At 34.7% G+C, this 13,160-nt stretch overlaps 1 protein-coding gene across 1 annotated transcript; it reads left to right on the top strand.

Moving 5' to 3' along the window:
- Nucleotides 1–2,970: 2,970 nt before the first annotated feature.
- Nucleotides 2,971–12,416, top strand: LOC136801901 (growth factor receptor-bound protein 2-like). Its single transcript, XM_067058579.1, has 6 exons — nucleotides 2,971–3,168; nucleotides 10,062–10,159; nucleotides 10,292–10,392; nucleotides 10,746–10,767; nucleotides 10,919–11,087; nucleotides 11,522–12,416. Exons 1-6 carry the CDS (start codon nucleotides 3,088–3,090, stop codon nucleotides 11,693–11,695), a joined length of 645 nt encoding a protein of 214 aa, XP_066914680.1. The 5' UTR covers nucleotides 2,971–3,087; the 3' UTR covers nucleotides 11,696–12,416.
- Nucleotides 12,417–13,160: the final 744 nt, after the last annotated feature.

Genomic DNA, 13,160 nt, shown 5'->3' with positions numbered 1-13,160 from the left:
TAACGTACCCTCCATTTGCTTAAGTACCCCCCCCCCCCGGGTATCATGTCCCTGCCTTTCTTAAAGGAACTTCAAAGCAGAGGTATTTGAAATCTGATTTAAAACGTGAAATCTAAGTGTTCTTCGGAAAGGTCCAATGGGCTCTTCCAGAAAAAATCCGTTAATGGGGGGTGGAGGATATATTATTTTTTTTCATGAATTACCCCTGGACATTTTGATTTTTAACCCCCTGGACAAACATCAAATCAACCGCGTGGACAAAAAGAATTACCCCTGGACATTGCAATTTTTTGGTATTTTTTCAATACCCCTGGACAATTCATCCTCCACCCCCCCCCCCCATTAACGGATTTTTTCTGGAAGAGCCCAATTTCGCTTTTTTTGTGACCGTCTTGCTCTACTTGTTCTTCTCGGATAATCTTTCAAACGACGTATAGTGTATAGTCCAGGGAAAGTGTGCATATTTGGTTATTATAAAGCATGAAATTTGGTACAGTTGCCATGTTCATGCTTAGGCATAGATTTATAAAGCCCGAATAGTAGGCCTATTTGGTGTAATTATCGTGCAAATTTGGAACAAAGCACCAAATTTGGACCAGACATACCTAATAATATATGGATTGATATTAGAAGTGCTGCCCAGAAAAATCTCATTTTTTATTGAAATTTCAAACTCATTTTAGGCCAAAACCAATTATAGAATCTGAAAGCTTCATGGATTCATGTATAAAACGCCAAATTTGGTCAACTAGTTCCGTTATTACGGGAAAACTTTATTACATCACAAAACTTTCAACCTTCATAACTTTTGATAGGAAGATTTTCAAGGCAATGTTTATCATACCTTGATTTTCATCAGCATTTCATGTTCTTTCCGCTGGAACCCTCATATTCCCGGGGAGGGGGGTGGCATCCAAGCAAAATGACTGACGGGTATATGTGCGGGCACTAAGGGTATGTTTTTCAAGGTATCCGAAATGCACTGTAACTGTAAGGGTGGGTTTTTTGCCGCCTGCACTGTATGGGTATGAATTTCTAAATTCTAACAAAAATGAAATTGTCCAGTCAACGTTTTTTTAAGGGATTCAGTTTTAATCAAATAGTAATACACTAACAATCAATTTTCAATAAAAGTTAAGCTATAATGTAAAGCTATAATGAGCAACATTGAATGATGTTTTAATTAATTGATATACCTTATATCGGGGAAAAAATGTCGGAGTTTCATTTAGTCGGTTTTTTTTTTCGTCGGGGAAATATTTCGGTAAATAAAATTAGATTTAAATTTTGGTTGCGGTATAAAATGTCGGGTAAATGCCTTAGCCATCATTTGAAACTAATTCGTTTCCTTTAATCACCTTTCTACAGTCTGCGATTCAGACTGCCACCCCTCCCCCCCCTGCCCAGGTACGGACATTTTCTGGAAGAGCCCAATGCGATGTTAAGAGTTGGCACAAATTGGTCCAACATCTCGAAAAATGGTTTGTTAATGTTTTATTTTTTCCCGTCATGTTTTTAGCCCTGTGAATGAATTCACTTCACTGATGCCCTCCGATTGTTTGCTGGAGAATTAAGCGGGCAAATCATTTATAACTTCGACTCAAAACAGACACTCGTTCGTGAAATGTAAACAAAATAAAAGATTTTTCGTTATTTGTTTTATTCTATTTATCGTTGAGAAATGAATACGTGCAAAAAGTGTTTTGGTTGAATATAACTTACCTTTTTATAGAATCATCCATAAGAAAACCAAACAGATCTTTGAAACATTTTTTTTACTATGCATAAAATTGAATTCTCTAACAATAATAGCAAAATAAAGTAAATAAATAAAATAATAGATAAAAACGACGATAATCTAAATTTAGAATAGTCACCAAAATTTTAAATAACAGATAAATAGGTTAAATAACACTTCAGTTAAAGTTAGTAACAAGATAATGGTTATATATTTATATTTCCTGTTCTTCAAAACTTTTTATGGAGTTAAAAACTCTTGGACTCCAGTAGAAATATTATAACCCACAAGACAAGCAGCTGTTAGTGCAATTGAAACGAGAGCAGCAAAAAACGCAATTGCTCCCACTGATACAAGCGCGATCGAAGTAAAAGTTCCAAAAACAATAAAGCTGCCACATATTGTCATTACCAAGGTCGAAATAATGAAAACAAGACAAAGAATCAGGGGAATAGAAATTATGACACCAAATATCAACAAAAATAATGACCCCACCGGATATTTCTCAATCATATTCAATATTGGAGTTGTATAAGGTTCGAAATTTGTTTGGTTCCATTTCTCAATGATTTCTTGGATCTTCTTGCTTTGTGGAAAAATCGGTAAGCGATGTGTCGCTGCCCGTTTCTTTTTCTGTTTGCAGTTGATTGCATCCCCTTCTTCTTCTTGCATATTTCCTTGCTGATAAAAGCAGAGCTTAAAAGAGGTTAAATTATAGAAATGAGTACTTCATAATCAAAACATCTCAAAGAAAGTTGGCTATTGTATAAGCAAGTATAAATTCCAGAGTCAGCTCCACTTCAACACCGACTCGAGCGTGGGACTGCGACTGATGAAGGCAGGAACCAGGAAGATTTGTTTACGTTTTAGCTCACAACTATTTAAGGACATTGTGCAGTTCGTGAGGATCTCAAAAGGTCAGGAATTAATTATGAAGCGCCAAGACTAAGAAAATATTTTGAGATTGATGGCCGCCCATGGAACTCATAATTTTTGACCCATTTTGGGAAAATTATCATTTTGAAAAGGTTATTCATGGGAAGGAACTTAGGTTTTCTGAAAAATTCAACCCTGTTTCTTCAGAAAATGAGACTAATTCACTTAAAAAAGTTAAAAAACTTTTGGAATGAACAAATTTTCTTGAGGAAAATTCCTGTAATAAAATGTGAAGGAACGGCGCTCCATGAAAGTTAGCCATTTTCTCTTTTTTTTTCTCGGCTCGGCCGCCAGGCGAAAGTTGAAAGGTGGGAAAGGCGAACGAACAAGAAGAAAGTGTATAGAGAAAAAATCCAAATCCAACAAAAAATATAACCATTTAACTTGATAACAAAACTAGTAATACAATATAGATGGAAGCTGTAGCATTGCACGACTTCAATGTCACGTCAAACGAAGATGAATTACCATTTTTAAAGGGATCAATATTGAAGGTATATTTTATTTCTTAGTTTTTCATTTTGGTCATCCCTGACTCATGGTTTCACTAATTTCACTAGGTGCTCAAAGAAAATCCATATCAGTTTCCAGTGTAATGAACCAGGAAAGGTTTAATCTCAGGATTTTTAGGGGTTCATAATAAACAGGCTACAGTAGCTCTAAAGCTCTCAATCGAACGGAATCAACGATTGTACCTGTCGAACCAAATCGAACGCAATTGACCGATTGAAATTCGATTGTCGAACGCAATCGAATCTCAATCGAATATTACTGCAATTTTCAGATTCGATTGATATTCGATTGCGTTCGATTGATGTCCAATTGCGTTGGCCAATTAAGAAAACCATTTTCGTTTTCTTCGACCAATCTGAATGCCCGATACGAGTTACTTGAGGAAACCCAGGGAGAAGGCAGGCACACAAAATGGCAGGGAAAATGGCTGGGAAGTAAGGGGGCAATCTTTATGGCAGGGCTTCTTTTTGTGCTTCGGTTTTAGGTCAGTTTTTTTGGTTTTTCTTAAAGGAGGCTTGGAATTCCCATATTAGAAAAACCGAGTTAGAAAGCCGAGTTAGCAAAAAACCGAGTTATGGCGTCATCAAACGAAAATTTTTACATCACAATGAAATATCTAACTCGATTTCTGATTTTCTAACTCAATTTTTTTTGTCAAATTAAAATTTTCAAGTTAGTTAGCTAACTAAAGTCTGTCCAAATATAATTGGCAGTGGAAACAAGAATGCCTGTAACTTTTGATAGTCAAATATAATTATGGAAATTTTTTTTGCTTGTTTTAGAGAATCAAAAGCGCTATATTTGAATGTAATTTTGGTTGAAAAATTCGCGATTTTTAGCGGTTGAATTTGCGATTGCAAAAATTGAGCTTTCTTTCTACTTATGCTATAACTTTCATTTTTACACCAGTGGTAGTTCAACCTTAGGTTAAGAAGTTTGTTAAATTTCAAAGCAAACAGAAAAGTCCTTCGGAAGATATGGGACCCGAAATACCCCTTGGTAGCACTTTTCTGTGAAATATCAAATCTCCAAATTATTACTAAAAACGGGGGTTCTGTTATCTTTTTTGAACAGTGCAATTAAAAGTTGGAAACTGTTAAGTGTTGGTGCATTGGTATTATTGGTATCATTGATTATTTCAAAACGAAGTGAAATCACAGTATAATTGTTTTTATTGAAAAGATAAGCATGAACTTATATTGCCTTTGTTATTTTTAAGTCATTAAAGAACTTTGCTAATTCCCAAAACACTAAACACAGTTTGGCTATGAGGTCATTAAAGAGATCGTAAAATGTGTTATGATCGAAAAACTGTTTTATCAATCATATCACTACCCCCGTTTTTAGTAATAAGTTGGAGATTTAATATTTCACAGAAAAGTGCTACCAAGGGGTATTTCGGGTCCCATATCTTCCGAAAGACTTTTCTGTTTGCTTTGAAATTTAACTAACTTCTTAACCTAAGGTTGAACTACCACTGGTGTAAAAATGAAAGTTATAGCATAAGTAGAAAGAAAGCTCAATTTTTGCAATCGCAAATTTAACCGCTAAAAATCGCGAATTTTTCAACCAAAAATACATTCAAATATAGCGCTTTTGATTCTCTAAAACAAGCAAAAACAATTTCCATAATTATATTTGACTATCAAAAGTTACAGGCATTCTTGTTTCCACTGCCAATTATATTTGGACAGACTTTAGGTTTTTTTGTCAAATTAAAATTTTCGAGTTAGCTATCTTATACAAAAATGTATTGTGTATCTTTGAAAAAAAAAAAAGCACATTGTTTTTATGTTGTGGTTTATTTTGCATATAGCTGCACTTATTTACTGTAATGTCCGATCAGGGTTGCTTTAGCTTGCTCAAAGTATACTTCTCTTTAGCATTGTCCATATAGTACGTATGCAAAGATTTTACAAATGTTTGACACCCCCTCCCCCCTTGTACGCAGAGAACAATAGAAATGACTTTGTTTAAACAATAGATGTACGCTTTTGCTGAACCCCCTCTCCCCCCTTCACTGTGTACGTACATATATGGATGGCCCCTCCAGTCTGGGTAAAAAAATTTTGTAGTTTAGTAACCGTCAAGTTACGCAACATGCACACAACCATCTTGAAGACTTTGCTGGTCGCAAATGATAATCGAAAGCAAAACTTAAAATTCATAACTATGCGGGGAAGCTCATTTTCCCCCCGTTTTGCTTTAAACTCGCTTTTGATTGGTCTATGAATTTGAGCGATTGATTTACCGCCTTGGCGGAATAAACACACAACCATAATAAATAAATTCAACAGGGCAGCGGTGTAGCAATTAAGTTCAACTGGGAGTCCTCTCTTCTGTGCCAAGCACTGGCAGTGTTTTTTAAACTTTAAAACAATGTTAAATGAAGACCAGATTGATCTGTTTGTTATGGCTGTACAAGTTGTGACGAGAGTGTGCATGTTGTGTAACTTGATGGCAGCCCGCTTTCGGCAAGTCTGATAAGAGATATCTATAAACTGTTATCGCCATTCATTCCATTCCATCATTCAGTAAAAATGTGCGCCAAGGTTAGAAAAGGTTAGAAAAACACAATCTGCGTCCGGAACTGCGTGAAAAATAGTTTGATCAATTTCAACAAGAACTGTATATATTAATATTAATATAAATGATCAAATTCCAAAGACCATTTGTCATAATTTTGCAAGTCCAATAATAGGAGATGTGATGCCATCATTTGTTTCCCGTCATCTGATTTACGGTCAGCAGGTAGAGCTGGAGAGTCAGAAAGCTTTTCCGCTGCTTTGCTGGATTTCCACTGTCGACCTCTGCACGCTCTGTGTTTAAAAGTTTTCAAAATCGAAGTAGAGAGCCGCATGCTAATGGAGAGTAAACTGAAAACACCAGTTTATCCACGGTTTCTCAATTTTAAAATTCGGATCAGTCCACACGAATTCACTTTCAACAAGATGTATAGCTGCTTCTTAACAGAAAAATATTTTCGAACGACTCCCACTTTTTAAAGTAGAAATGACGGGAACCAAACAGTTTTTTGCAATTCGCCTTTATCACAAACATGTCCAAGTCCAAAAAAGCACGATTGCATCCAGTCTTTATATCAAATTTATACAGTAGCTGTACTTTTGTAAACTTTATCAAATCCCAATAACATTATAACACCATCAATTCCCCTAGAGGCAAACAAGAAAAATATGTTTTTATTGCAAAAACTATTAAAAAGCAGCAATAAAAAGTATATATCAGAAAATTCAACATAAACAAAAACTTGAGCAAACGGCTTTAAACCTTCAAAGGATGTAGAAAAAGAATCCCCTTGATGAAAATCATGTGTTTGATTTGCCGAGTTAAAAAAATAAATGACAGAAATTGAAGCTTGCAACAGATTTACACTGGAAATACTTTGGTACAACACTGACTTATCACATCTGACTATCGCTTGAGCCGCCATCTTGAAACTACATTCAGGGGTCACACTCGGCATACAATCATACAATATCATACAATTTAATCTTTTTATCAAAATTGGCATAAAATAGCATAAAATATAAGGTCTTGGCATACTGAGCATAAAATTTGACCAAAAAGCCAGGAATTTTTCCTAAGGCAAGAAACTTTGTAGATCGACATAAAACCAATTCACTGAACTTAGTTCTAGGTCCAATCTTTTATCTAGGAATATATTTTTATTGTAAAATTCATTTGGTGATGAGCTTTATTTTTGCTCAAAATATTTATTAGTTTTTCTAAATGGGTTTTTGCAACAGGTTTTAAGAATTTTGGCAGCAAAAAGGTTCCAGACTGATTATTTCATAGTCATAGAATTTCAGAAAGGTTTCTTCCTGCAAAGTACATTTCGTTTCTGTGTCGCAAAAGGAAGATTTTTAAGGTTAATTTAGACTAACAAGTAGCCTAGAGGCTTGAACGCCCAGCATAAAGTGTAATGAGAATTTGTGCATTTATTATCAATAATTGAAAGTAGCCAGCGAGGCAATCCTTTTTAAGGGCTCTGACCATAGTGAAAAATCAATTACAGAATTTGAAGATAAAACCTTACAGTGGATGTCCCCTAGAACGGAGGTCAAAAATGAAATCGCTCTGGTAACTTCAAAAATAGATGAATCTAAAATGGTTTTCCTCCAAAACAAACTTCAGCCTCTCTATTTTCCTTCCCAAGAGAGTTTTTTCAAACATTTTTAAGTCAGACACATTTTTTGTTGACTCAAATAGACTCAAAGTTTAGTCACTTTTTCTCAATGGCCCCTAGAACGGAAGTTTAGAATTTTAGCAATTTCTCATGATCTACGGTAGATATCAAAATGATATTTTTACAGTAGTTTTGAATTGTGATTTCGAATATGGTGAGGGTAAGTTAATTCGGTAAAATTTTTACTAACATACTAATGGTCGTTAGAATGGAGATGGAGGTTTGTGGCCCCTAGAATAGAATGGAGGTTTTGTTGAAAGGAACCAAACCCTGAAGGAACTAAAGAGAAGTAAAAAACAGAAACTATTGACATTTTTCTCATTGGTTGATAAAATGTAATAGCTGATTGTAATGAAAGTTGTCAATTTTTCTGAAAGATTTATGATTTTGTATGATACAAATTTAAAATTGGAAATTCCAAAATTTAATAAAACTAATTCCTTACATAATGACGTCATTATCTATATTTAAAGAATTTTTTTCCAAATAAAATATGAAATTCAGCTATGGAGTATAATGTCAAAACTTTATGACGAAAGCTCAAGTCAATCATCATTTTAGTCTGCTACAACAAGATTTATGTTTCAGTTTTAACAGTCTTATCTAGCTGTACCTAGACCTTTTGAAAAAACCTTTTTCTTTTTGTTATTATCTTTATTATTTTTGTATTATTTTTATATATTCTTTCGTTTTATGGGTTGACTAATCCATGATATTAGGATTGTTGAAGTTTTTGAGGAAAAATTTTTAGCATAAAATAATCATAAAATTTGAAGAAAGAGCATACAATTTGGCATAAAACCTGACTAATTTTGGCATAAAAAATCATACAATTTGGTCGTTTTTTGGCATAAAATCATACTATAATAGGGATTTTTAGAGTGTGACCCCTGTACATTATGATCTGTAAAAACAACGCACGCTAAAAGTACCCAAAAAGTTAACCCGATCGGAAGAAAGTTTAGAAATCGTCTTATGGAAAATTTTACCTATTTGAATGCTCAGCTTAGGCTGACCAATTAGTACAGATTAGTACCATCTGGGTAAGGCTGCGATCACAAATAACTTGTGTTCGCGTTGTTTGTAGGTCACATCAAGTCGGTCAGTCGGTCAGCATTGATTTGATAGTGTCCAGATGGTCAGTCTCCCCGCAGTCCTTGCAATACGATAACTTAAGTTTTAGGTCTTGTGTATGAGCAGGCTGGCGTCTTATATATTTTCAATAGTTTATTGAATGAAGCTCTTTTGTTTTGCCTGAATAGATCTGAATAGGGTATCAATAATCAAAGTATGGGCCTCTTTACCTGTTTATTTATCCAATAGACTCCCTAAAGAAGGATGTTGAAATTAGACCAACTTACGAGCATGTACTAAATATTTTCTAATCATTGTTTTGATGCTGGAGTTATGGAGTTTTTAATTACCTTAAAGGAAGAAATTTCTTTCCGCCAAATTTAATTTTGTCAGTGGTGGTCAATGGTGAATGGGCTTATTCACCAAAATTTCTTCTCTTAAGGTACATCCAACAGGTCTATTATTTATTCAATGGAGTGAGTTGCCTTCATAAAGAAAGGGTAACATGGCCTGAAATAATGAAGGGACATCAGATATTGGCTAACCCAATTACTGGAATGTCTGACCCAAATGTAAATAGGTTATAGTTGGACATTATGTCTTATGGAATTTCTTTTGGTGCCTTTAAACAAATTCAAGCTGATCAAAATTCACAAACTGTTTTCACCACAACTTCTTGGAGTCAAAACGGTGTCCTGATTGAAAAAAGGTTGATACTATTCATTTGATCTTTTAAAGATATCCAGAAACCAAAACAAAAAAATCTTGTCTCATTTAATATGCATGACACTACATACTGATTTTGAATTTTAATCCAGATTCATTCTATACATACAATCAAAAATTTCCCTCCTTACATTCGTGTATCATGTTATCTTATTCCCCTCACGTGGCATGGGTTGACTCAGGCTAGAATCTTCACTTACAACAGCACCAAAGCTGATAAACCAGATAACCTGTTGTTCAACAAATAGGCTTCCTCACAAAACATATGCAAAAAAACAAAACAAACGCAACTAAGCTAGGAATTTCCCTAGCTTATCATATCTTTTTCAAGTGAAATGAAGCGTTAAGAAGACTTTAAAGTAAATGTACACTCGTGTTTGAGCTTCACAACAGGCAATCACCATAGTGTTTATCCCCCCTATTATAACTATTCTCAATCTCAAGGTCTGGCGTCCTTGCCCTGCATAGCCTGAGGTTTCTTTACTTCTGGATTTCGTGGCACTCTATGCATCATTTCAAAAAAAAGCTCTGTTTCTAAAAAGTGGGTCAGGTGCCGCACTAACCTTTTGTTAACTATTTCAAAGATATAACATATTATCTAGTACAGTATACTTTGCTATCATACTTCTTTGAAAAAACAAGCTATTTAATGTTACCTTAATTATTTTTCAATTTTTCTACCTGAAGTGCTGGGACTTAGGATCATTGATTTTAGGTGGGAGTTATAAGTAGTGGTGGGACCTCATTTTTTGGTGGGACGCGGAACCTCCATCCACATTATGCTCACTGCACATGAAAGTAATAAGTATGAATTGCTTCTATAAATAATAATGCTCTATAAAATGTCTCCTTTGTATTCTAACGCAGGTCCTAAATATGACCGATGATCGCAATTGGTATAAAGCAGAACAAAATGGCAAAGAGGGATTTGTACCAAAGAATTATATACAAATGAAGCCCCATGTGTAAGAAGCCAATATTATTGAACTCTTTTAGAAACACCCAATGTGTTGTTCTTACACTATCCAAGCTATTCAGTTCCTTCAAAGATATCGACAAATATGTAGTAATAATAATGTTTGAATTATAATCTTTAGGTGGTATTATGGGAAGATCAAAAGAGCGGAGGCTGAACAACTCTTACTTCAGGAGCCTCATGATGGTGCTTTCCTTCTTCGAGACAGTGAAAGTACTGCAGGTAACAACCCACAGATATCTTATAAAACACTAGATAGAGCTAGTCCCTAGCTGAAGCAAAATAATCCACCATCTTTGATGAGTAGACCATATTTCGGTGCCGGCAATTTGATTGACCAGGTTCATTTTCTCGCCTCCTCACTTCACGCCACTCAGGGTTTTTTGTTTGGTTGAACAAATTGCCGGTATCGAATTGTGATCTACTTTCAGGAAAGATTTTTCGCTCTTTAAAAATTTTTATCCATAGCCCTAACCTGCTTTTGCAGCTCATGAAGTTGACGGACGATATTGATGATATTTTAGAAGAGTTTTGAATGAGTTTTGTGTATCATTTTTCTCTCTTTATCGTTTTAGGTGATTTCTCATTATCAGTAAAGTAAGTCCTCTTTATATATATTTTTAAATTAAAACTCATTTTTGGATTTTTAAAATTATTTCAGAAACAGCAATTTCTCAAACCTTCCTTTTGTGTAAGAGATAATGTGATAAAGGAGATTTGAGATTCATTTCGTTTTCGGTATTTTCAGATTCAACGACCAATGTCAACATTTCAAAGTGTTGCGAGACGGTGCAGGAAAATATTTCCTATGGGTGGTCAAGTTCAATTCGCTAAACCAACTGGTGGAATATCACAGAGCAGCGTCAGTCAGTCGATCGCAAACTATTTACCTCAAAGACATGGTCAATGCCCACGAGGTTTGTTTGAAGGCCTGCTCGTTTTATTTCCTCATAAAATAACTACTTGGTTTTGGATAAGTCAGATTTTTATTTTGATATTTCTTGCTATTTTAGAGCCCTTCTCATCCCTTTTCAGGTGATAAGTGCACAGTCACGTTTCTTTATAAGAACAAACTAAATAAGAACATAAAATGGCTTCGATAGCCAAAATATCAAGAACAAGTTGAGAGCATTTTAAGTCGATATGGACATATACTAGACTCATTTTCTTAGGAAATTGAGCAAAATACTCACAAAATGGCGAAACTAAGACTATTTGGGGAAGGCTTAAAAAAACTCAAAAAATTGAAAACGTCTAAAAGCTTCAAAATCTTTTTCTGATGTTCATATGAAAAATACGTGCATATGTAACAGTGAGCATTCTCTTAGAAGTGCATTTCCTAATTTTTCAGGTTGGCAGAGCGTTGTTCGATTTTATCGCACAAGAAGACGGAGAACTCGGATTCAATCGCGGTGATTTAATCAAAGTAACGGACACAAGTGACCAACATTGGTGGAGCGGCATTTTTAACGATAGATCGGGCATGTTTCCGGCGAACTATATTCAACTTATTGTAACATGTTGAAAAAAGATCCTGGAGAGATAAGATTTTCCTCTTTTGTCGAGGGATGGAACCGTTAAATGAGAGATAAGAATTATGTTGGGAACATTTCCAACAAAATGCGATTGAAAGTTGGCGGAATGAGTAAACTCTGCGATGTTTTGGGCAATAAAATTTTCACACATTTTCAGATAAAAGGCTTTATTTTAGTTCTCATGGTTCATTTTTCAATTAAAAAAACCTTTTTCCTTTTCTCTTTCTTCGAACGTTTTTCATTTTTTCTGAATGTTCGAAAAACAAAACCTCGGTGTTCGTTCATAGTGGGATTATTTTTCTTCCAAATTTCTACTTTTTTATGTTAAGAAAAAACAGAACGAGTTCTTTTTTTGTAAATAACAATTTAAAAAATCAATTTAATACAGAGAAAATTATTTTTTGTTTTATTAAGCGTTTTATGTACACTTTTAGGTTAGGTTTTTTGTTATGCTCTGTGGTTGAGAGCGATGTGCTTCTTTTTTCACTCATTCATGTAAACTATTATTTTTATATGCCCTCCCCCTTTGTGTGTTCTCAACACACGAAACAATTCAGATCTCCTTCTCCTGTGATCAATGCTCGTTTATTAGGTATAACCAAACCAAGCTATATAATTTTTTAAAGGAATATTTAAATGTTTTTTTTCTTTTTTGTATTTTATTCAAATTTGATCTTCATTTGAAACTTTGATTGAAAGTTCAACTTGAAATTGATGCATTGTTATTTCCCCTCCCTTTGTATTGCAATTGAAGGAAAATTCGTCAACACGAGTGAACAATCTTTGTAACTTTCTACAGGCCTTCTAAACTCTGTAGACTTTTTGTATGAACATTTCAGAAGATAATACGAGCTTTCATTTTCAGTGAAGCCAGAATCTGAAACGTTCGTCCGTGTGTTTTAGGGCAACCTGGAAATGAATAATAGTCTTATTTTGAGGAAATTGGAATTGGAATGCCTGTATATGAATACATGGGGTGGTTTATTGGACCTACCTCGGAGGTCCTATAAATTAACCGATGTCCGTTCGTCCGTCCGTCTGTTACCAGCTTTTCTCAGGATTGGCTCATTAGTTTTTTCTGATTTTTGGCACAATGATGCAAAATGGCAATGCCCAAAATGTGACGGAGCCTGATTTTCGAAAAAAAAAATTTCCGCCGGAAATATGCCGGAAATCGCCGTTTACCTGGATTTTCATTGGACTCTTTCGTTATAATAGTGTTGTATTTTCATTGAAGAACATTATTAATAGCAATGCCCACCATCAAGCATGTTTCAATTTTCAATAAAATTGATTTTTAAAGCCGGAACTATTTAAAAATCACCGGAACAACCTATTTTCGCCGGAAAGACAGTATTTCTAGAATTTCTCGAGCTGTACTGTACTTCGTATTTTTTTATGAAATTTTGCACACTGATGCAAAATGACAATACCTAAAATGTGACGGAGCCCGAT

The sequence above is a fragment of the Clytia hemisphaerica genome, unplaced genomic scaffold, assembly GCF_902728285.1.
Source record: "Clytia hemisphaerica strain Z4C2 unplaced genomic scaffold, Clytia hemisphaerica genome assembly, whole genome shotgun sequence".
Classification (NCBI taxonomy): Eukaryota; Metazoa; Cnidaria; class Hydrozoa; order Leptothecata; family Clytiidae; genus Clytia; species Clytia hemisphaerica.
Note: the sequence above shows the minus strand (reverse complement) of the source record. Positions and strands in the feature narration are given on the sequence as shown.